The sequence below is a fragment of the Nipponia nippon genome, unplaced genomic scaffold, assembly GCF_047370975.1.
Source record: "Nipponia nippon isolate SJK-2023a ecotype South Korea unplaced genomic scaffold, ASM4737097v1 scaffold_15, whole genome shotgun sequence".
Taxonomy (NCBI): domain Eukaryota; kingdom Metazoa; phylum Chordata; class Aves; order Pelecaniformes; family Threskiornithidae; genus Nipponia; species Nipponia nippon.
Window position 1 is genome coordinate 10,969,815 of NW_028262331.1, and position 24,790 is coordinate 10,994,604.

Below are 24,790 nucleotides of genomic sequence, written 5' to 3' on the forward strand. Positions count from 1 at the left end.
TTTCCTGCACTTTTTCCTTCCTTATTAGTGTTTACTGGGACTACGCATTAATAGTGCCACTCAGCCAGATCGTCTGCATTCACTGCCATCAGCAACGTAAGCATAAACCTTCTTCTCGCGGGGGCGCTCCCAAAGCCCCTTTCTGCCAGGTGAATGTTATTGCTGCTAATGCTGCTACCATTTTATATGGTGCCTGTTAGGGGTTTATTGCAAAAGGAGGCAGACCATTTTTCTTCTTCAGATGTCTTCACTGAAAGGCCTGGTAAGAACTCCTCTGCCTAACACTGCTCCAGTTGTCAATTGCTTTCTATGTTCTTTGTTTTTTCTGTGTGCTTTGTTTTTTCTGAGTGATCTGTGCAGAACAGCACTTACGGGAAACTGTCAGCGGCAGGTATTAAACATAGAAGTTTTGGCTCTATTAAGCATGATCCTCCATCCATTGACTATTACAAGAAAGGAGAGGGGGGGAAAAAAAGCAGGTCTGTCAGCCACGTCTATAGTGGGATCATCAGCCTGTAGAAGGGGAGTGCGTGTAACCAGAGCCACCCTCTGTCACCCTCTGACCATCCAGTTCTCAGTAGCCCATTCTGCTCAACGTAGGGAGAGGAATCTGGAACAAAACGGCTCTCCCACTGCTTTTCCTTACTACAAGCCTTAAGTCAAAATCACAGAGCAAAGACAAAGAATATTTAGAGATTTTTATTTGGAGTCAGATTTGAGATACAGTTGGACTAAAGGAGCTTTTGATCTAAGAGCCTGTTTTAGAAGACAGTCTGTGTATATTGCTTTAAAATACATAAGCAGGAGAGCCACTTGAATGATCACTTTTCCTCCCTCAGTGTCATTAACACTTCTAACTAGTTATGGACATATGGGGATGAGTGTTAAAATCTGGAATCCTAGCTGGTAGAGGATGACAATTGTAACATTAGTTCAGGTTCATTTGCCTCACTTCAGTAATCTTCCCCAGGACATTTTGTGCCTGACGAGTATTTCACTGACTGGTCAGATGCGTCACCACTCGGCTTTGTGGCAGTTCCTTCGGAAAAGGGGAATTGAATGACAGACGTGAAAAACACGACAGCCTTTCTTGTTCTTCACTGAGAAAGCTGTTTCAGTAACAGGTGCCAGGTGTATACACAACATGATTTTTCTTGTTTGCACAAGATGACAGACACTTGGCGGTCCTGCCGCAGCACCTGGTTACCAGGCTGGAACTTGCACAGCCATGCTGTGGAACACATCCTGCTCTTGGAGATCCCCCCTTTACCCAGGTGGCTCCAGATGCCTCATTCATTCAGTTTTGGAAAAGGAAATTAAGAACCTAATTCACTTATATTCTTTTGAAAATTGTACAAGATGCAGATTATTATGCTTAAAAGAGTATCCAGAGCCCAGGGTAGTTTTCCTTATTTGTGCTAAATTTCTAGTGACAGTGAAGATAGATGAGAAAAATTTACAACAGGGAATGTGACTTGCTAAGTCTCACAAGAATAAAGCTGACAGCCTCTGGTTATATCCATTAGGTTGGTTTTCATTCTAAATTATGTGTCCTTTGTCAAGTTATGTCATACACCAGAGACTTAGCTTAGTTATGCCTTTATTATATTAGTGTTCAGAATCACTTTAAATGTTTCTGCATGAGGCCTGTCGTAGTTTGCTTGCATCTTGAGCTTCTTTAGGACTAAAAGACTGAGATCATCCCTAGATCACGCTGCGACTTACAGAGATTTATTTATCTACTTAGAGATGATCGCAAATAAAATTTACTTAGAAGGTAAGAGCAAAAAATAAAATAGAGGTTCCGCTGTAACAGTGTGGACTCCCCTTGTCCTCCTTTGCAGCAGAAAGCCGATGGACATTAGTCTTGGTGAGTCAGGATGGAACTCAGAGACCTCCGCTGCACTTCCCCCAGGGAGGTCACCTCCTCGCGTTTCTTTCCTGTCTGGAAAATGGTCTTCTGCCTCGCGGTCAGCTGGAGCCACCACTTTGGTCCCAACAGGGCAAGGTACTGCCTTTTCTGATGAGCTGCTTGTTGTAGCTAGGCCTGATCTTAATGTCTTTGTTCAACCAGCATCCTGCTCCACAGAGTCTGGGCATTGATTTCCAGCTGCTTTATAGTAAAGTGGGAGGCAAAATAACTCCATTTAGTCCAATTTGATTCTTATACAGATAGTCTCTAGAAATTGTTCATACCTTCATTACCCCATTGAGCAATGAGCTGGAATCTGTTATTGTATCAAAATATGAACCCAAATGATAGGGACCAAGACTGAAATGGACTGGGACATACTTGCTGTCAGAGGCTTGGATTATTAAAGAAGCTGGTGCCCAGCTCCCGTGGATTACAAAACAAAGCTGTGTTTTAAGTACCCAGAAAAGTTGTGTTAAGTACCCCTAAACCACCTGCTATATATGATTCTACTGTTGTTTTCTCCCTCACCTTTTCCCAACGTTGAAAGTTTAGTTTTAAGATTTAAGATGCCAAAGGGCTGAAGTACTTAGTTTGTTGGGCTCTGTTAGTCATTCGTAGCTGAATGTATGGAATCATTATTTTCTCTAGGGTAAGGTATTTCCAAAGCTTCGAAAACGGAACAGCAACAGATCAGTGGACCTAGAGGAAATGCCAGCTGAAGACACTTCCACTGACTATGTGTTCAGAATTATCTATCCAGGACACAAGCATGATAACAGTAAGTGCCTTTGTTCTGCTTTGTTAAAAAAAAAACAAACCAAAACAAAAACCTAAGAAAACCTTGAAGTAATATCCTGGGAGGTAACTGAAGGTAACAGACAAGCCAGGTTTTTGTGGGGGGAAAAAAACCAAAACTATCACAAAATCTCATTGTGTGATAATTGCGATCAACAGGTACAGCTTACTGTAGGTTTCCTTAATGCAGTGAAACTTGTTATCTTAGTGGAAATGGAGTTGAGGTGGGGAATCTTATTTGGATTTACTCTGTGTTTTGCAGAGGAAGTTTTCCAAAATACTCCCCTGGGCTTGCAAACTGAGACTAAAAGCAAAAAGATTGCTTGACTAGCCAAGAGCAGTTTTGCTCCCAAAGTGAGGATATTTTTATTGGCCACACTGCTTGCTTATAATGTTGTTACTAGGAAAAAAAACCCATAAACTCAGCTCTTAAAGTACCCCAAGAACTCCCTGGGCTAAGGTTTCCTGGCTTGGAAGCAAGAACTTAACAATGGATAAATAAAGGCCCTTCCAAGGAAACTAAATTAATTCCCAAGCACCAAACCACCTCATGTCATCAGTGAATACAAATTCCTTACATGCAAGAAGGCATTTGAGCTAGTTCTCAAACAGCATGTTCAGTTTTATTCCCCTTGGCAAAGAAGCAAGAATTTCCCAGGAAGATCAGACCCTAAAGTTTACAGGGCATTTGGATTTACTGCTCATATTGGGACTTACTGCAGCTGAAAAAGCAGAAATCTCAGCTGAACCCTCCTTACCCCAGGGGATTGAACCACAGTGGCGGCCATGCTTTATTAGGGCTTCTGGATTTGCACAGGTAAGTTCATGCACACACCAGCAAAAGCATGTTCTGCCTCTGCCTGAATCAAGGGGACTGCAGATTCTGTGGGCGCATTCAGCACAGACCTGCCTGTTGAGTGCAAGACAGAGCGAGCTGGCTCCTGCCTCGGGCTTCCTTCGCAGGAGGCCTGTGCCTTGCATGTTTGCAGTGCCAGACAGAGCTGGGGAGCAGAACGTTTGCTGTCCAGATGCATCTGGCACAGGATTCCGAGTGGAAAAGAGGCCACAGCATTGATAAGGGCACGGTGAGGGAGAGAAGCTAGTTGGAGCCTAGAATTCCCGTGGAGTTCTGCTAAAAAGCATACTCACCTACTGCAGGCTGGCATTGGGACCTTTCTCCGTTGCCATGATGTGACACGTGTGCTCTGGGAACACAGCCTGTGCACAGTCAAAAGCTGGCCTGTGTTTGGTGGAGCATGCTTTTTTCCTGTAAGAAACTCATTTTTCATACCCACTTACAGGAGCTTGTGCCTTCAAGAAGAGGGCAGGATTCAAGTCCTTTGTCTTTGCTGAACATGTCCTTTTGAGCTTTCCCGCAGAATCGAGTTCTCTCTTCTTATGCTCCTCTTTCACTATTTTCTTTGAGCAGTAACTATTAACTACCACCACTTAGCTGCCAGCCGCTCTGCCTCTGTTGACGATGATGAGGAGGAGGAAGATAAGCTACACGCAATGCTATCAATGATCTGCTCTCGGAACCTCACAGCTCCTAATAGGATGAAAGGTTTTTATCCTCCTCCCTCTGTGTCCCAGAGCTCTATTGCAGCTCGTTCCACTGATGCATACAACAGTGTTGGCATTATTACAGGGAAAAACATTTCACTCACGCCATGAGATCTGGAGATTAAGCTGACTGCGCAGAGGCTGGGAATATGCTCACAACCTATGGGAAGTGGAAACAACAGCATCTTCCCTCTGCTTTGAGCGTGTGTGCTGCTGAACAGACAAACCTTCTCTCCTTCCAGAGGCTTCCTGCCCCACCTTCATAAAAGCTGGATACTAGAGCATGTTCTCACAAGCGAAGGAGGGAGTATAACAGGTCTTCGTATCCTCCTTCCGTGAGTTAGTCGTGTACAGCGTAACAGACTGGGGAGTGGAGCCTTGGATAGGGAGGATCGGAGGTGAACCATTACAGCAGTAGGAGTGATGTGCTGGGGAAAGTCAGAAATGGAGTGTGCCTGTGTAGACAGAATAGGGCAGAAGTGTAGTGAGTTACGGTTTCAGCCCAGGGATGATGCAAGTATGCATGCTGCCACGCTGTGGATACCTCTGTAAGGTCGCAGAAGTGTGCAGAGAAGATTGTATGCGGATGCAATACCTTTCTGTGGTTGGGTGCTTTCGTTCCACTTTTGCATTCATAGGCTAGGTGGGTTTCAGATGATCGGCTGCAAGACTCCCCACCCTCCAAAAATTTGTCATCTAATTCTCTTCCTAAAGCAATTCATAACAGATGTATTAAGTTGGTATTCTCAAGAAGTGTATGTATTAGCAAGCATTCAGGATCTCGTAGTGTAGTCCTGGAGACTGAGAAGTCCTTGCTTTTTCTCAAAGGAGGAAGCTGAACGGTGTACAAAATAATCCATTCCCCAGGCCAAACCCCTCCTGCACAGCTTGGATTCTAAGGCTTGCAGTTGTTCAGAAGACAGGCAGGTGTTGTCGAGGCCTCTCCACCAGTTCATGTGAAATCTCTCCCCCCTCTAGGCTTAGCAGTTACTGCACAGCTTCGATACCGCCAGACTTTTGGCCTTGATACCTCTTGAGTGCATGTGCCAAACCTGGCATGCTCCTGTTATAATCAAAACAACAGCCTCCGCCTCTTCCTAATAACCAGAGTGTATCAGCAAGAACAGAATCTTCTCTATTATCAGGCTGTAAAGTAGCTGTCAAAGTTTGCCATCTGCAGAGGAAGTAGGAAGGAGAGCAACTGCTTGCAAGTTTGGCTCTTGTCTGTTTTTCATTCATTACATTAGCATGAACATGCTTTTTCTGGTATTTCTATTTCCTAAGAAAAACACAATGTATCCTGACTCCAAATAAGACACTTAAAAAGTCATTTAGATGTCCTTTTAAAGACCTTTAAATAGCGGAGCAGTGATTTTGATTCCAAATGGATGTTAGCCCTGGTCTGGTGGGACTGACTGTAGGAGATAGTAATTGCCCTGCCTCTCTGTGTAGTGCTTAAGTTCTGTTTAGATAGATATCAGCATGTGTGCAAGGAGATCCTCCTCATTTCTTGTAGGCTGCCCACACACTTATCCCAAGGTAGTAGCCCCTAGAAACTGATAAAGCCCAGCCCAAGTTAATAAAGAGTTCTTGGAAGGTATGGATGGAAAGAAACTCCAAAAACGCAGCATTCCCCTTGAAAAAAGACACTGTTTCAGGAAGTTTCTGTGTGTCTTAACTGATCGTGTCTGGATATGGGTGACAACTAACACTGCCACATACACATATTGAGGGGCTAACGCTGTGATCTAAAGCATAAGAAACACAATGTAGTCCTTAGTCAGATGATGGCAACTTTACGTTATCCCACTAGAACGGCTGTCAGATACCTGATTTTGCTTATTTAATCTTGAAGGTGATGGTAGAGTTAGGAATCCGCCTGCTGTTTGAGTAGTGATTCTTGCTGAACTAGATTGGACTGGCTGTTGTCTCTCCAGCAGCATCCCTTTTAAATAATGACAACACTGTTGTAGCAGGTTTGCTAGCCATTTGCTTTTACATTTTGCAACATGCTCGACTTTTGCATGTAGCTGAAGTTACAGATAACACCACTACAATTAAATAAAAGATGCTGTTCACTCTAATTCTTCACTAATTCAGGTACCTTTCATCTGAATCTTTAGGTTCTGTGGGGTTCTTGCCTTGTTTCTCTAAAACATAAGATAAAAAATTAAAACTGAAAAACCCACTTTTCTTGTCTGTAGAGGGGAGGCAAAAAATAATGATCTAAAAATGTTTGTCCAATGGTTTTTATTTGAACCCAATAAGAAGCTGCGATAAATACTGGGTCATTCAGCTCCTTCCTGAAGAATTAAGGTGAAGAGCATTTTTGCATCACACTTTGTTTTGTGAAATGAAATACACGTGACTGCTTCCGCATGAGCCTGTGCTTTTTCTGTTAACAAATGTTTTTACTCCACTCCTTCCTCACCTCTGCCCACTTTCTAATAGGCACTACTAAAATGCTTTACGCTACCTTGATTTAAAATGCATGAGATGGTTTGGAATTGCCCCTACCACCGCCCAACAAATGTATGTTTTAAAAGCACGGCCCAGGGGACTGGATTTTGCTTACAAATGTTAATTTAGTGACCTACAGTATTATGGCATTTGCCTTAATTTTAATCATGGGTGAGCTGAAAGGCCAGTTATTTATTATAAAACAAAAAACCCACGAGCTCAAATGCCAGCTGGGAAAGTTGAAGAGCTGAAGCCAAGCTTTCTGAAGGCAACTGGTGATTTTTTGGGGTTGCCTTCCTGAAGCTGGTTAAAAAGGCAAATAGATTTGGTGGAGCAGGGATAACTCCAGGAGCTGCACTGTACCATTGGATCACATTTTCCTGCAGAGTATCCTACTTCTATAAACATAGCATTGACATTAGTAGGACTTGAACTATCCTGCACTAAATATTTTAGGATCTGGTTCTGAGGGGGAAAGAAGCATCTTCTGAAAATAGCTGAATCAGTTTGTCTTAATTTCTTTTACGCTCAAACTTTCACCCTAGCTGGACGAGCAGTTACATGGCTGATTCCAGGAACTGCAGAATGAAATTCTGAGACCCGAATTAAACAGAAGGTCAGGTTAGGTGATCTCTTCTGGCCGCAAATAACATCACCATAGTATTACACAAGAACCAGTTTCAGTTATTACTGCAGCACCCTTTTCTCTGTTCTCTTGAAACACAAACTGCAATGTGCATGGGCAAGAAAGGGGAAAACGGTGAAGGGATTTGACTTCATGGGAAGTGACCATGCACAGCATGCAGCTGGTTCAGACGTGCTGAGAGCAGTATTTCTGAGGACACTAGGATGGTGCTCTCCCCTTTATGCAATCAAGGTTCAGAGCCTGCTGAGGAGTAAAGCATGAAGCCATCAGGATGCACAGAAGGAAGAGGGGGAAAGAAGAAAAAAGGTTGATGGCCTGCTGTTTTGTTTGCTTTTTTCCCTAGACACCAGCGAAATGATAGAGATGCAAGGCTTTGGGGCAAACCTGCTTTCGTGGCAGCTGGAGCACTGCAGCCAAGGCTCCTCATGTGTCTCCTGTTCAACGGGCAGCTCTCCCTACGATATACCCAGCTGTTGCAACTGCATCCATGATAGGTAAGCAAGTTGTGCAGAGAGCTTACCTGTGCGTGCCACAGTTTAAAAGCAGGACGGTTTTACTGGTTGCAGCACCAGAGACAGAATAACAATTTTCAAGAGGTTTCTAACATAAAAAAGATGGAGTTACACAGCAAGAAATTTAGTTTATTAAAACTAACCTATTAAACTGCTCTCAAGTCACATTTTGAGAGAAAAATTGCATCTAGTTCTTTAGTTTAATATAATTTAGCTCTGGAAGTGTTTTCTTTAACAAGTCATTTACAATTACAATGAAGGGCAGCAATTCATCTAATTTGACAAGGACCTTTACAACGCACCTGTAGCAGTTGTAGCTAAGTGTGCCAGATGAATCAGTTTGGGGCCAAAATGCTGGTGGGGAAAATGCTTTAAAAAGTGTAGCTTGCCATTATTGTTGTCCTTTAGCTAAATAAATCTTGGTGCAGAGAAAGAATTGCTATCTGTAGGTTATAGGGATCAGCATAAAATTCATGATGATCTCTGTCCTCGTGACCTGTCATGTTCCTGTTAATGTGTCTCCACAGAACTCCATTAAAGATGTTGTGTGAAAGCATGAAGAGGCAAATAGTTTCCAGAGCCTTTTATGGATGTAAGTGAAGCTTCTTATATCCATCCCTTGTGGTATCCATACACTTATCTAAAAAACACGTGATGTTTGTTTTAGAAAGCAGTCCAAACCCAAATTTATTGTTGTGAGTCAGATCGCCTCAGGGCAGTATGGTGGACACGACTCAAGTATCATACCTTCATAATTCTATTAGTTGTGGGTTTTGCATATAGCAATGGGCAAACCGATGCTTAGTGAAGACAGAACGTAGTTTTACACTGCAGTGTAGTACTCTACTTGGATTTTACTAGTCTAAGATTTATTTAATCTTTGGCTCTGTTGTAATTCTTCATTCTTATACAGTACAATGCAAGTTTAGTTCATATAGGATTATTAGTGGCAGGTTTAAAATGTCACAGCTTCATCTTCAAGAAGGGGCTGCTGATATTGCAGAGATTGCTGATTTATAAACGTTTACCTCCTGCCCCAACCACAGGGCTTGCCTACTGCCGCCATTTGTCAACAGTGCGAACGCATCTGTCTGCCCTCGTGAACCACACCATTATCCCACCTGACAAACCATCCAGTGCTGCAGGAGGCCTGACTAAAGAGGTTTGGAGCAAGTATCAGAAGGACAAGAAGGTAAGTAACAGAATACCTTTATGATCCTTAATTAAACTAGCTCCCATACACTCCTGCATTGAGCACAGTATCCCTTAGAACTGACCCCAGGAAGTATTAAAGGTGTTTTCTAGTCTTCACAGGATCACTTCTCTTTGTAGTGAGAGTGAGTTAATTGTTAAAATCTGTTTTATCCTTTGCATCCTGATGATGGCAAAGATATCAATTAACATCAAAGCAACTGATCTCATGACTCCTAGTTTCTTAAAAGTTAAGATTATTTTCATGGAAGGCATGACAACTTAGACTGGATTTGAGCTAGGGCCCTAAAGGCTTGCATCAAGTTGCAAAATGTATTTAGTGCTGTGTATGCATTTCACTGTCTTTGTACTTGGTATTAAGTATATACGAGCATGCCTGAGGAAAATAAAGATGTATTGCCTTCAATACCTCTTTCTCCTGACTGCTGTAGAATTACAAGGAACTGGAATTACTAAGAAGAGTTTACTACGGTGGGGTACAGCATGAGATTCGAAAGGAAGTATGGCCATTCTTGTTAGGTCACTATAAATTCGGCATGGCCAAAAAGGAAATGGACCAGGTAAGCACAGCTTTCCGGGGATTCGAATTACGTTTGCAGAATAGATTTTGTTTTCTGAATAGCAATTGTTAGTCTTTATTGTTGTTTAATATTCCTAAGGGAAAAACGCTACTGAAAACATGAGTGACACATGTTAGTAGAGGGATTATGATACCACGTTATCATGTCTGCAAATCACTAAAAGGGAGTTCTTTATTGAAGTCAGGAAACCTGCACTCAGCCTCTGCCTGTGACATGCACTTGCCCCAAGGAAATCTTGTTTTCACAAATTTGTCACTTATAAAACGGGGAGATATTGATATTTGGATAGTAATTTGAGTCATCCCTCTTTTATATGGTGTGTTGGCCGAGTTACACTTCAAAATGCTCTTCGAAATAACTACTTTACCTACATGATCCTGCAACTGCATGTGTGGAATCCTGTTGGAGCTGCGAACAGCCCAGATGTACCTTCTGAAGTGCACCTGCAGTTACTTTCTAGAGGCTAAAAATACGCAGAGGAAGGTTTGATTTGTACGTTCATTATGCTTTTGCTAGACTTAAATAAGACGTGCCTCTGTAAAACACAAGGTGCAATTTCAGATGAGACATTATTCCTCTTAATATCTCCCATGCTGCTGCTAACATTGATCAGTGAATAATTGCCTAGGTTATGTCACAGCCTTATTTCGCAGTCTGAAACTTGGCATTAAGTATATCGTTTCCATTAATGAAACCACAATTTGCCCATCTCTTAGTTATATTATCTCCCTTTGCTAATCTGTTTATAGCAATACCAACTCTTTACTTTGCTGAGTGCTTTCATTTGTTGTAATTTCTGGGCAAGTGCCTTGATAATAAACCAGGCTGGTAACAAACAGATAGAGCCGGGCAAAAAGGCGGACGGTCATGCCTTCACTCAGCTATGCTGATTGAACAGAAACTGGATGTGGTCCTAAGCCAGAGTGCTGAGAAAAATATAGCAATACCCCAGATCCTTACTCTAGCTCCTGTTACAAATGCTGTGTGGCATTTTTATTGCAGTACTGAGGCAAAGCTAATGTATTACCCTCAGGTGATGTGCAATAGGCTCGGGGTCGTACCGTAATGCAGCTGTAGAGCTGATCACATGCAGAGCAAGAACTTACGCGTAGGCCTAGCGTGATGAGCAGATCGGGTAGTGCCACCGCCAGCGTAAAGGCCTCCTGCAGTCCTTGGGCTCATACGTAGTGGGAGCACCAGTCTGCCAGGCAAACCCCGACACTGCCACTAGTCTTAGTCCTTGACTGCGGAGGAAAGGGATGTCCTCTTTCACAGAGCCATAGGACTGTAGTAGGACGCTGCCCTGTGGGTAAGGTCTGCATTTGTATGTTGGTAAAACATTGCTTTTAACTGACATTAAGAATCACGCAGATGTTTGCTGAACTGTCTAGAACAGTAATGAGGTTTGCCCTGGAACATAATTAACACATTAATCTGCTTTTCTGTCAGTGTTATTACCAGGGAGGTAGCACTCATGCAGTAGCTGATCCTGTTCTGGATTAAATGGATAAGAGGTGGTTTATATATCAAAACATTTGGCATTTGCTAACTCCTAATTATTTTATATTCCAAGGGGTAGTTTATATCCCTGTGAGCACCTGCAGATCAGAAGGGCGGCCTGACCTAGAGCCTTACAGTGGAAAAATTAGCTATTTTGCAAACAGTGGGCACTTTCTAGGCAGCATCATTCTTACTAAAGATTGCTACAGCAATTTGAGTTGTTTTTCCTCACACTAATCTTTATGAACCAGTTCTGAACACGGATGGAGAAATATACCCCTTAACTGTTCAAACTGGGTCACAATCCAGATTCTTCACCCTGAAACCAGTCATCTTTGTACGTATTTATATTTAGATTTTCCTGCTATAGTGTGTACATCAAGAATGTTCTGCTGAGCGCTGCTGAGGCAAATTCCTGCCCTCCCATGACATCAGCATCAGAAGAAGACGAAGCACCTCAGAAACTACCAAGGGCAGGGAGTCCTGCTGGTTGCCTCATCTCCTGAAGGCTGGGCAAACTGCCTCAGGAGAGAAGCAAATCCAGAATCCAGCCAGGCTGATGCATTGCTGTAGTCCTGCTGGAAAGTACGGCTGTTCTCCAAGGGGACTTGTTCAATCACCCCTTTTTTGCATACAGCACAAGTTGTAAGAAGAAGTCCTCCTAGAGCACCACGTGGACTGGTTCCTTAACCTGGGTGAAAAAGGGAGGGCCCTTCCAAACACTTCCATGAATTTGGTTCAGAGCTGCAGCAGCGGTGATCTGGCTAAATTGCAGCACTTCCAGATGCAGTGTGAATTTATTACATTTGCCTTTTGTGCTCCATTTTTTTTTTTTAAACTCAAATTTTCAAGAAACACAGGATATTGGAGGTTTCTTGCATAGATTGCATTTTGCTGTCTCTGTTCTCCACAGGCAAACGAACCATCAGATTTATGATCCATGTGTAGAAATAGAAGGTATGTCTGGAACTGAGAAAAGGACCCAGATACTTAGTTTTTAGAGTGGGAGATCTGGAGCCACAACTCGTGGATTCTAGCCCCAGCTTCAAAGGGCACACGCACGTATACAGCTAGAACATAAGAGATTTGGCAAGAAGAGATAAATACTTGAGTCCATTTGTACGATAGAAATTACAGTAAATTCATAAAGGTATGTTGCAAGGTATAAAAGATCTGATCTGCAGAATGCAAGCTCCTATAGGAAATTTTTTTCCCTGAGTTTGTACCGTACGAACACAGGGGTGCTCCAAACCTTATCTGGAATTCTAATGAGCTACTCAGCACCAGTAGTAAATAACAGTAATAACCGACTCCTCAAAGAAGTGTGCTGCTGGGGTCTAATGCTTACCACTGAATGTAAGAGTCTATTAAATGAATGACATGAAAACAGTCATAACATTTGCACGTATAGGAAACTTATCATGTCCTTAACTGAAGTCATCGCGGGTGATTTATCATCTTTGCCTTCTGATGATATTTTTGCAGTCATCCATCAGTATCTGGGGCACTCCCAAACATGGCTGTCCTCCAGCCTTCCACTAACTGTTGTATTTTATGATTTATGACTCGACAGCTACCTCAAGTGACAAATAGCCTGCAGCTCTTAGCATGAACGCTCTGGTAGCAACTCCAGCCAGCAGAGTCCAGAGCCTGAAGCCAACTCACAGTTGCGGTTTCTCTTCAGCTCTTGACAAGTGACAGAGTAGTAAAATTACTACATGTCCCTTAATAGACCAAGGGGGGTTTCTGTGTCTGTCTTTCAACAGAGGAAGCCAGCAGTAGCAAAAATCTGTGTTATTACTATGGGAACTAGGGTGGTTGGATCTGGCCGTGCGCAGTGCAGCCTGGGCTGTGAGAGCTGGGATTTCTACTGCTCAGGAGTCTCTTCCAGCACCTAACTCTGTACAGGCTGACGTCTATAAACCTGTGACCTGGAATTCATTGCAAGGGCTACGTTAGAGTTGGAATAGAGAAGGAGTGGGGAAGGAGGTGTAATGAAATTAGGAATAATCCAGTTAGAGGCAGCAATTGCTCCATCAGATTGCATAACTTCTACACGAGGTTTTGCATGAAAGCCAGTAGCGTCTTTTGTTCTTTCCTGAACAATGTCGAAGCGCTGTTGATAGTGTATACTCATGCTTATATGAATCTTTTCTGGTGTCTACAGTGATAGTTTATTCCCTGCAGTAAATATGCAACATCTTACTGCTCTAGTCATTGCACTTTCCAGTCACAGTGATGTGGACTCTAGCATGAGGGCTTCAGGATCCTTCAGGCTTTCGGTCTGAGACACTGCACTTGCTTTAGACCTCTCCCTCCTGGCTTCCACTCATTGTTAATGCTATCTTTCAAGGAGGACCAGCATTTCAGGACCTGTCTGTTTGTCTGCAGGTGGATGAAGACATTGCTCTCCGCTATCAGAAGGTCATGGCCGAGTGGAAAGCCTGTGAGGTCATTGTAAAGCAGCGAGAGAAAGAATCGCATTCTGCCACACTGGCAAAGTTTTCGTCAGGCAGCAGCATTGACAGCCATGTCCAGCGACTGATTCACAGGGACTCCACCATCAGCAACGATGTAGGTACTCCCTTCCCACTCACCCATATGGTGCAGGCAGTGCGGGAGGCTTGGCGTTTGCAGAGGTACAGCCCAAGGAAGCAGCGACTTAGGTTAGCACAGCTCCATCAGTCTGGTGCTACTTGAATCCTGTACAGAATTTGAAGCTGTAATGCCTCCGTAATAGAGCTAAGAGCAGGTCTGTATTTTGGGGAGTCTATACCTGTTCTTAAGCAGGACCTGCCCAAGGGGCTTTAAGGTTCACCTACTGTAGGAGATCCTTCTCTCAGTAGAGGAATAGCTTTAGACCTTTGTCAGTCTAAGGTAAGATGCTAAACAGTAGAAAGACAGGCTGAATTAACCCCTCTGTAACTTGAATAACCAAGAAAGGGCTTTCTTTTCACATTGTTGGACAGGAGAGCTGGCATGTGTGTGCCAGAAGTGTCTCTGGGCATCTGTTACTTATGCAGACTTCAGTTAGCTAACTGATTTCAGTAAGGCAAGTGAGAAGAGAACTTGAAATAGTTCAGCAAAGAGTTTTTTAGCAAGAGGGTAAAGTGGTTGCATGGTGAAAAGAATCTGAAGGCCAGTCTTGACTTCAAACAGCAGTAGCTGAACTGGATTGTTGGAGGCCTGAGGTATGTTGGTCTTTTTCAGAGATATATTGCAATGACCAGATGTTTTTAGCGTTGGTGTTGCAGGTAGGGAAGTTTCACAGCTTTCCAAGGTGTTTCTAATTGAAGATTTTGAAAGGTGGAGACACCATCATAGGAGACGGATGTGAGATCATAAATTGGTATTATTTTTAGACTTAACAGTCTCAGTATAAAGACTGAGTGAGGAGCTCTCAACTCTTTGCATGGAGGGAAGCTCTATTAATCAGTGATCTTGTTCACTGAAGTACTGTAGTCATTTCTCTCTCGTGGCTGGAGGTTTGTTTGCTACGTTAAGGTTTCTTGCTTCTCTATTCTCCCCTGCTTTGTCCGAATCTTCTCTCCACTGCCCACCCCCAGGTCTTTATATCTGTGGATGAAACGGACTCAGCGGAGCGGGACTCAAAAGGTCAGGATGACCCCACTTTCACCATGGTGTCTGCCGACACGCCAGCAGCAGCAGCTGCCGTAGAGCAACAGTCGGTGGAGTTTGACTCCCCTGACTCCGGGCTGCCATCCTCGAGGAACTACTCTGTGGCCTCAGGCATCCTGTCCAGTATCGACGATGGACAGAGCGTCTCCTTTGAAGATGGGGCTGAAGAAGAAGCTAGCACTGACTTGGAAAGGACTGATCCAGACATACCACGTATGCAGAAAGCCAAGTCAGTTGTACTGCAGTCTCAGGATTCTGTATCAGAAGAGCAGCTGTGTTCCCAGGTGGATTATTTAATGGATGTTGCTTCTGTCTGCGCTGCATCCTACACAGTAGGTCACAACAGAAGTATCAGCATCTCTCTGCACAGCATTGCTTTTCTAGCAAAGACTTGTACTTTTTCAGATAGGATTTAATGAGAGACAATCCCAAACTACAGGTGGTGGGATGATAACTGAGGATTTTTGCATCCAAATCTTTTCATGTGGCTTTTGAGCTAGATTTGAAATAAGCCAGCAAGAAAAATGTTTGTCTTTTTTTGAGTGGGAGGGCAAGGAAAAGAATGTGGTACAATTCTAGCAGCTAAAAATTTCCAGGGGCTGGGGAGAGGTGTGTGGGGGTGGACGACACACCACTTGTAAGATTTCAGTGCCGTTTAATTCAAGCTAAAAGCCACATTTAATCAAATTAACCACAACCTAAATCTGGATTCAAGACTCCGCCATCTCTATTAGTGTTGCTGTCAACAGATTAGCAGTTCAGTTTTTGCCTCTCTCTCTGCTGAAGTTGTTCAACTAGAAATAACAGGAAAATAGGACAGGATTAGAACATTTGCCAGGGAAGGTGTATGCATTTTACCTGAGATTTTTGACAGTGATCGAGTATTTCGATGCTCTCATATGCCTGAAGTATAATTGTGCTATTTCTGCTTTGTTGATTCTCAGAGTGAATCTGCACCAAGTCCTGGGAATGCTCTAAACTTAGCAGATCTAACTAAAACTTTTCTCTTCTAGATAGAGTTATTGGACACTGTTGCCTTAAATTTGCACAGAATTGATAAAGATGTCCAGAGATGTGATCGGAATTACTGGTATTTTACTGCTGATAACCTGGAGAAACTCCGAAATGTCATGTGCAGGTAATACAGCTTGTAAACTGAACTACTTTTCACATTTCTGTCATAATTCATAAACTACAATAATATGAAAATAATAGTCTGATTAAAATTGTCACTAATGAACTTAAAGCTTGCAAGAAGGAGGAACAGGTAGGATGGTAGGTTAGAGAGCGTGGGTATGATAGGTGGTCCAAGTTTGGAACGCAGGCTTGAGGATTATTCTCTTTCTAACCCAAGAGACAGACCCTGTCAGTCACCTTGGACTATCCTCTAAATGTACTCTTAGCTTGGGTTTCCTGCTTACGAGGATAACACATCCATGCTCTAATGGCGTGCTATAAAGATGACAGTAATTGTGAGGTGCCCAGATAGAGTGTTGAGGGACATCTACTAAGTAGACAGAAAGACTGCATCTTCAAATTAAAAAAAAAAAATCAAAACAGCATCTTTGACCACTGAGACCAGCTGGAATCAACAGGAAGCCAGTTTTCACTTTTAGGAATGCAAATTGCCATGAAGGCTATTCAGCTAAACACACTGAAAGCAGAAAGTGTCATAGACTTTAACACTCGGAAAAGATACCAAGATTCCACCTAGGGGAAAAAGGAAAACAAAAGCCCCCCCAAAAAACAGGTACCTTTTAAAAATACGGGTTTCTTTTCCATAGACTGTTGTGCTTTTGTTAGCTGTTTTTTCACAAACTATTGATATGCAAGCTGTGTGTGTCAGGCATGGTCCTCTCTATCCAAGCAGAAAACGATACAGGGCTGTGAAATACTCTGGAATGTGAAGTGTCAAAAAGTTCTGAGACGCACACATTCAACAGCTGCTTATGGTTTGATCTTGCATAATCAAATTAGACTTCAATACAATTTTTAGCTTTTGAGCAACAGGAAGAGAAAAGTTCGGTATTATTTAATTCATCCTGTAAGTAGACAATTGATCGTATTCTTTTTACCCTTTCACAACACGTTAAGAACCTACAGCAAGAGTCATATCGCAAGAGACATTCCTGTCTCCCATGCTGCTCTGTCCTCACCATGGATTGCTTATAAAGCCTTGAGGAATTCTCCTGAAAAAAACCAGCAGAAATACTCACCATTTTATGCCAGCGTGTTGGAAGATTTCAATTGTTGTAGTAGTTCTCTGGACTTCTAGCTTTATCTTTTACAGCACTCTAGAACAAGACACTTAAAAGCTTCCAAAAGGCGTTGTATTTTAGGCATAAGACAAATTTTTGAGGCCACCATGCAGGAAGAGGATTTTTAATCTCTATTCTCTCGTGTTTTCTTCTTTCTGCAGTTATGTTTGGGAGCACCTAGAAGTTGGTTATGTTCAAGGCATGTGTGACCTTCTGGCTCCTTTGATGGTTATACTTGACAATGGTAGGAAGGGTTTTCTTTTGGAACACGTTGGTATCTTTAGGGAGGTCTTTCTTTAGAAATGCTGTTTCAGAAGTTGTATGCATTAACCAGGGCTAGCCCACCGGAAAATCAAACCTGCAGCTCTTGATTCGTATTTTCTCTACATGTGGCTGTTGTTGAAATGGCTAACATTAGTATCTCGGGGATTCCCTGTTTGCTTGCTGACTTCCAGATTAAATTTTACTAAATTTTCAAAGCAGCTGTGTTTCTGCAGTTGCTGAAGCTGAAAACTCAACTGCAAGCTGGGTTCTTTTGAGCGTTCTGCATTGTCTCTGCAGATCAACTGGCTTACAGCTGCTTCAGCCACCTGATGAAGAGGATGAGCCAGAACTTCCCCAATGGAGGTGCTATGGACACACACTTTGCCAACATGCGGTCCCTAATCCAAGTGAGTCTTTTTGAATCTTATTTGAAAGAAGATGAGGTTGTGGCAGAGGCTCAGAACTAGCTTGATGCCACGGTGAAGGGCAGGAACTCTCGTGACTGGGGTTCCTGGTCATCTGGTACTTCCGAGCTGGGGAGGATAAGAATTGTTTTGTGCAGCCCCAAACTGATTCCCTGCCTCTCAGGGGACAGCGTTTGCTGTCACAATGAAGAGCGTGTGTTAGAGCAGGTCAATTCGTCTTGACAAACAAAACAAACCCCCCAAACTTCTGCTGCCAGTGCACCAGCCACACAGTGTAATGACTCCCATTTATGGCTCAGTCCAGCTCCAAGTGAAGTCAATGAAAAATAACAGTAAGATCCAGTCTTCACTGCTTTTTGGAAGAGAAAACGCTGATATTTGTGGCACAAACTTAATTTCTTACAGGTTTAAATAGACCATAGTTATATTTGTATTCACACAGGGTGCTTGCTGAACAGGGGTTTTTGGGATGGATTTAAGGCCTGGACATTCCACTCCAGAAAACACCAGGCACCTGAGCAAGATTAGCATAAAGAAGAGAGAGAACATCAGGATAAGCCATTATTTGGTTTGATAGGTGGCATATTAAAAAGTAATGAAAACAGAGGTCAATCAACAGAGATGGCCAGCACAGCAAATGCAGGTAGCACGCGAACACGTGGCTGCAGCGTTTCTGTTGAGTAGTGAGACTGCCAGAGGATGCCACCCTGCTTATCCAGCAGCCCGCAGGATGACATCTGTGAGGAATGACTATAGATGTACTTACTCATTTAAGACATCTATCAGACATTTGGCAAGTAGTTGTTCAGTTCCAGAGAGCTTAGATGTTGCAGTGTGGAACTGTGCCACTGCTCAGCAGAATTACAACCTTGTGACGAAAAAGCCTCTCTTTCTTCTTTTCTCCAGGTAAATGGATTTCACTCTTTGCACCCCAGCTCCTATGTTACAATCTGAGAGTAGAGTGGGGTGGGAAGATGAAAATATGCCACTTGTTGAAAATCAGCAGGATCTGTAACTTGCTGCTTGGACCTTTAAAATCACAGTGCAGATTGACTGCTGTCACCTCATACCTGCACAGCAGTAACTCTTCACCTCATCGGTCTGTGTCAGGGCACCCACATCACAGGCACTTTGCAAACATAGTAAAAAGACAGATCTGTGCCAAGCAGCTGCTGCTGACTAACTGCAGGATCGGGTGATAAAGAGCAGCATGGGAGTCTTAACCAGCCTCCAACACCTTTGATCTTGGCTACTTTCAGTCTTCACCAGCCTCCAACACCTTTGATCTTGGCTACTTTCAGACAAGATCCTGATGGCTGATGTTTTGCATTTTAGATTCTAGACTCGGAGCTTTTTGAATTGATGCACCAGAATGGAGATTACACTCACTTTTACTTCTGCTATCGCTGGTTCCTGCTTGACTTTAAAAGAGGTAATAATGTTCTGTGCCTATAGTTTAGAGTTGTGCAAAACTGTGAACAGCTCTGTGTTTTGCTCTAAATGTCTGGATGGTGAGTAGCAGCTAGGCTTGCAAGTGAGTTTGTAGCCAGGAAAGCTCATGCAACTCTTGAGAGATGAACTAGCACTGGAATGAAGTAGAAGGGAGCGTTGTAAATTCCCAGTAATGTGGTTGGAGCCAAGTTTCTGCTCAGGACAAATGCCTGTTTGCTCAAGGAGGTGATCCCAAGTTGATCGCACTCCTTTGTAAGCTTTGATACCTCCTTTCTAATCCGTTTGATAACAAGGAGCAGCTCAGCAATAGCTCAGGAGCTGCTGTGCTTTGCTGAATGAGGTACTTTATTATACTGTGGGAGCACCCCAGGATCTCAGGATCCCTGCACAAGCACACCCATCCACAGCCGCTCTAACAGAAGCAGTTGCTTGTAATCATTGGGTGCAGTGTTGCTGAAGAGAGACGCATCTTGCTGTCAGGCAAGTCAGTAGCTCCTTTGAATTATAGATTGATCTGCAAGAATGAAAAGAAGACATCACTCTCAAACACCCTAAAGCACGAAGGTGATAGAGGGAGATGATGCGCATCCATCAGCTATTTATTATGAGCAACCACCTGACAGTGAGGGGGGAGGAACTGTGACTCTTAACTGAATAATAAATCCTCTGCCTACTCCTTCACAGAGCATTGCCTGTCTCCCACATCCCAGTCCCCTGGAGCTCACTGTCGGACTGGGCAGAAGATGAGCCTATACGATTCAAGAAGACAAAGCTTCCATGGGCCGCATGTGAACTGCGGCACGTGTAGGCCTAGCTTACCCGCATCCGCTATACAATTAATTGTTGCTGATTAAAAATAGCAGAGCTTTTGCTCCGATAGGCTCACAGCAAAGCCAAGAAGGAGGCCCTGGATATGCATTCAGATTTGCAGCCTGTCATGTAGCCCCACCTAGAACAAACGGGCCTACCTGTGCTGCTGTCCCCTGGTTACTGCAGCGTAGGCATCTTCCTGGGCTTGAGTCTGCACCACCACACCTACGGTCTTTCTTGATTTTCCTTTAAACCCAATTCTGTTGCCATACTTGCACAAGTGACAGGAGTTGGCTGGGGGAGAGGAAAAGGAGGAGTTATCAAGAACTATTCATGTCTGCATAAGGCCTGTAAGAAGTTAGTTAGAGAGGGGGAAATGGTCAATTTGAATAATCAGATGCTCTTGTAATGTTTATTCCCATTCAGAATTGTTGTACGAGGATGTATTTACAGTGTGGGAAGTTATTTGGGCAGCAAAGCACATCTCTTCAGAACATTTTGTCCTTTTCATTGCCTTAGCACTTGTGGAAGTTTATCGAGAGATTATCCGTGATAACAACATGGACTTCACTGATATCATCAAGTTTTTTAATGGTAAGAGACTTTTTTTAAGAGAGCCATTTTGATAAAAGCCAGTAACGAGATTTTGCTCCTTCTCCCTTACTCAGACTGACTGTCTGCAGCTGTGCAGTGTTCTTGCTGTCATGACGAGCCCCTGGTCATTTTAAGCTCTGAATCTCTTACCCCTTCAGGTAAATGAAGAGCCCAGGTTTTCACATGCTTCCCGAAGATCTGACCTGGCACACACAAACAACAGTGTTTTAATTGCTACGTAGACCACAGAAGATGGTAGCTTTTTCAGTGTCAGTGGTAATTCTGACCACACAGCAAGCTTCAGAATTTCTGTTAAAAAGATCTGCCACAGTGACTCTTTGCCCTTGGTTTAATGGGAGGTGCTAAAACGTTGCTTAATTTTTTGCAAAAGTCTCTTGCAGGTTTTAAGATTGCCAGAGTGATTTCTGTTCACAGGGCTTGACCCTGCTGAGGCTGAAACACATAAGCAACTGTTCATGCAAAACATCCCAAACCGCTTTCGTGGTTGATTGCTTACCGTAGTGGTCCATAGGTGCCAGCCAACACGTCCTGCCGGAGCAAAAAGTATTCGGCCAAAGCAAGCTAGGTCTCCTCCTGGCTGCAGAATGCAAGTTAGTCCTAAACGAGTGCTCCCTGTTAGGATATTTTAAAAGGTTTGGAAACAATTTTGTGTAATCACAGTAATTTACTAAATTATCAATGCTGTGGCTTTCAGCCATCTGTTGCAGAAGCCCCAAATTTGGTTTTGTTTTTGCCTCAGCCACTCTCATTCCAAAGCTGTACATTAATGCTTCCCTCAGAAAAACCCCACCAAAACAAAACAAACAAACAAACAAAAAAACCCAGCACTTGCCTAAGCTGAATGAAACGTTTATTGTGGCCCCGAGGATTCGGGTCTGTCGAGAGCCACCTTCTGATCTTGCTTCAAGCTGCAGGGTGCGGACGTCTGCATGTGGAACTGCGCGGGCACGTCGCTCCACGTACATGAAGCCCTTCTTAACTGCAGTTATCGCTTGTGTCCCAGACGCTCCAGCAATAGTCCCTGCCTGGAGAGGTATCTTTTGATCGAGTTGAGTTCAGCTTTACATTTTTGAGATGCCAGGAGGGCTGTTGACAGGCACGGTGGGGGTACAGACCTCCCGTTCCTGGCCTGGGGTCACAGGGCACTGGGATTTCTGCAACAAGAGAACTGACACCAGAAGGATTAGATCTTGATGCTAGGACCTACAGCACTAAGGGATTCATCCACTTACTCTGTCTTTAGTTCTACAAACCTAACCTCCTGCAATGCTTTTGGATCGCTGCTCATGTTACACTAATTAATTAATGCTAATGCTACATTAATATCGATGCTAGGGTAGAACAGTCCCTGCCGCTGACAGTTAAGAATGTTTGTCTGTGTCTTTTAGAAATGGCAGAGCATCATAATGCCGAGGAAATTCTGAGGATAGCAAGAGACCTTGTCTACAAAGTGCAGACACTGATTGAAAATAAGTGATAACGAGCAGACTGTCATTGTGGGCCTTGTTGTGAGCTATCGGACGGAGGATTTCTTGCACTGTAACTTCAAAATGGTGTTTTAATTGCATCTTCCATGTAATGTAATAAATATCTAAGAGATTTGTAACAGACTTTTGAAAACAGAACTTTTCCTTCACCAGATAAGGTTTGTGTTTGATAGTCCTTGTTACACTCACTTTGTATTTCTAGACAAAATCTTTTTGCATTCTCTTATTTCCCTCTCTAGAAGACCGTCTATCTACATATTTGAGATATTAAACAGGGGGATTTGACATACTAGAACATTTATATTTTGACTTACTGCACCTTTAAAGCCTGGATGCACGTTGCGTGCTCTGCCAGAACCTTCCACGGAGGTGAGGCCGGATCCAACACTCACTCAAGTGTTGCAAGCATTGAACTGGGTCCTCGGAGGAGCGCGTTCGTGGACTCGTTCCTTGAACACGGGAGAGAATGCCTATGAGCTCCTGTTGCTAAAACGTTTGGATTTGTATTTAGCAGAGTATTTAGCAGCAAGTAAAGTAAATAAGGTTACCAGCTGGGAGAATGGCCTTAAACTAAATAACGCGGTTAATATGAGCAGTGAAGATCTGGAAACGTTAGCTAAAACCGTCAGGTAGCCTTTGCTGACTGGCTCACGCTATGGAGTCTTCGTGGCCTACGCGTGCTACAGACATGCCTTCATTTTACTTTGCAAACTTACTCTGCAAGTATTCCCAGATGACAAGATCTGCCCGACCTAGTTCAGGTTAACGCAAGTTCAGCACACAGACACAGGTTCCCTGCTCGTGTTAGCAGCTCCCACGCTCCTTGCGTCTGCGCAGAGCGCCATGCGGTTCAGCTCCTACGTTGCAGAGCAGACACAGCAGAGCCTCGCCTCCTGCAGATTACTCGCTGCACGCTACTAGCCGCCTCTTCCCCGCTCTGCAGAGCTTTCTGGGAGGACTTCCCTTGGCATCCTGCAAACACAAACCAGGCGCTCGTCTGCTCAAGCAGGTATCAGCGCTTGCCCGATGAAGCAGCTGAAATTGCTGCAGGGGATCCGATCCGCTTTGCTGCGGCGCCGCGCTGGTTTGTGGAGCCCTCCATGGAAGTTCTGCGCCGCTTCTTTTCCTGCTTGGCCGCGTGCTTTAAGCGGCAGCATTACGTTTCCCCCCGTCCTGCACAGAGAGCAGAGGTGACGGGCGGTGAGCTGGGCGCTGCAGGCAGCTCTGTTGCTGTCCCAGCGCTTCACCGCACCGGACAGAATTACCACGTACGCCGTACTACCTGTGTTCCCAGGGCGCCTGTTGTTTCTAAGGACAAGTGTGTACCTCCGTCAGCAAGAGGGAGGGAGCAGGTTTCTGCTCGCAGGGTTAGCCGCGGATTTCATGGATACTCATGACCTGTGTGCTGAGAAAACCTAGGGACTTAGTTTAAGCACTTCAAGTATTCCAAAGGATTCCACACTCTGCCATTAGAACCTCAGTGATGGGGGGGGCGGGGGAAAACTTTGAATCTGAATTTTTGTGTTTCTGCTTTTCTGGGGTTGTTTTTATCTTCAGAGCAGACAGGGTTCCACGGCTGCGTTTCCACTGAACCTTGTAGAGAAAACAACTCGCTGCGCTTCTCATAGACTCATCGAATGGTTTGGGTTGGAAGGGACCTTTAAAGGGCAGCGGGCCCAGCCCCCTGCGGGGAGCAGGGACATCTTCAACCAGATCAGGCTGCTCGGAGACGTTTACATGCATCAGATCAGCTCACACGAGCTTTTAAAAATCAGATTTTAGCAAAGAGGGGTATAGGGAATAAAATTACTCTGTTTGAATATTTGAATACCGATAGGAGGTACTAGCTTTAGTAACTCCGATGTTACTACCCCCGCAGCGGGCACTCTTGCTCTTTGCACCAGGCGAGCGCTGCCTCGGGGCCCTCGGGAGCCTGAGCATTGCTTGTACAAGAAAAAGGTAGATTTGGTTCTAGGCAGACCATGCTCAGATCTTTCTTTATGATTGCAGTAAACTAGAAATGGTAAATAATAGTCTGAAAAGGGAAAAAATGGACACAAAGTTCTTAGCTCAATAGCCAAGCCTTCCCTTAAACCGATCTCAGAATTTGAGGGGAGGGTAAAAAAAACCAAGCCCAAGTCCCCCGTCGCTGGTGCGGCCGGGTGCCTCCGGGCCGAGCCTGTTGTCCCTGGGCTCATGGGCATCACCGTCACGAACCAGAAGTGAGAACAGATGAGCCCGCTCGGCGCGGAGAAAGGTGCCGCGGAGGAGGCTGTCGGGAAGGAAACCCCCTTTCTGCGCAGACCAGTGCTAAAATAACAGCCGTGGGAGTTACAGAAGGGAAAAGCGGCGATGAGCCGTGCTGCCTGCCCCCGCGCGTCCCGGGGCGCGGGTGTGCTCGGGGCCGGGGGCCCGCAGCTGCGCTGCCGGCGCTCGCAGCCTGAGCTCAGCTTTATTTATAGCCGCGCGCCCGACTGCTCCGCGGGCCAGCGCCTGCCTGCTGGAAGGTCTCCCAAGCGCTTCAGCCTGCCTGTCCCTCTGTCCGCTTGAAAAGCGAAATAGTATTTAAAAAAAAAAAAAAAAAAAAAAAAAAATCGACAAAAGCGAGAAAACCCTCCAACTCACAGAGCCCGAGGAAGCGGTGTAAAAAAAATAA

General features: G+C 44.2%; 1 protein-coding gene across 7 annotated transcripts in view; it reads left to right on the plus strand.

Moving 5' to 3' along the window:
- Positions 1-22,258, plus strand: part of SGSM2 (small G protein signaling modulator 2) — a 62,552-nt gene extending 40,294 nt beyond the window's left edge. The window contains exons 9-25 of one of the 7 annotated variants that reach the window (XR_015703445.1): positions 29-96; positions 1,845-2,008; positions 2,564-2,693; positions 4,140-4,274; positions 7,723-7,873; positions 8,419-8,483; positions 8,938-9,083; positions 9,535-9,663; positions 13,576-13,758; positions 14,751-15,155; positions 15,837-15,961; positions 17,243-17,325; positions 17,643-17,752; positions 19,106-19,202; positions 20,459-20,626; positions 20,785-21,680; positions 22,036-22,258. Coding sequence is in view for 5 of the 7 variants with exons in the window: in XM_087751705.1 (XP_087607831.1) it covers positions 29-96; positions 1,845-2,008; positions 2,564-2,693; positions 4,140-4,274; positions 7,723-7,873; positions 8,419-8,483; positions 8,938-9,083; positions 9,535-9,663; positions 13,576-13,758; positions 14,751-15,155; positions 15,837-15,961; positions 17,243-17,325; positions 17,643-17,752; positions 19,106-19,202; positions 20,459-20,626; positions 22,036-22,124 (2,248 nt within the window). In the remaining 2 variants the exon portion in view is untranslated. The remainder of the gene's footprint in view (positions 1-28; positions 97-1,844; positions 2,009-2,563; positions 2,694-4,139; positions 4,275-7,722; positions 7,874-8,418; positions 8,484-8,937; positions 9,084-9,534; positions 9,664-13,575; positions 13,759-14,750; positions 15,156-15,836; positions 15,962-17,242; positions 17,326-17,642; positions 17,753-19,105; positions 19,203-20,458; positions 20,627-20,784; positions 21,681-22,035) is intronic. The other 6 variants (XR_015703446.1, XM_087751707.1, XM_087751705.1 and 3 more) reach the window with 6 other exon arrangements.
- Positions 22,259-24,790: the final 2,532 nt, after the last annotated feature.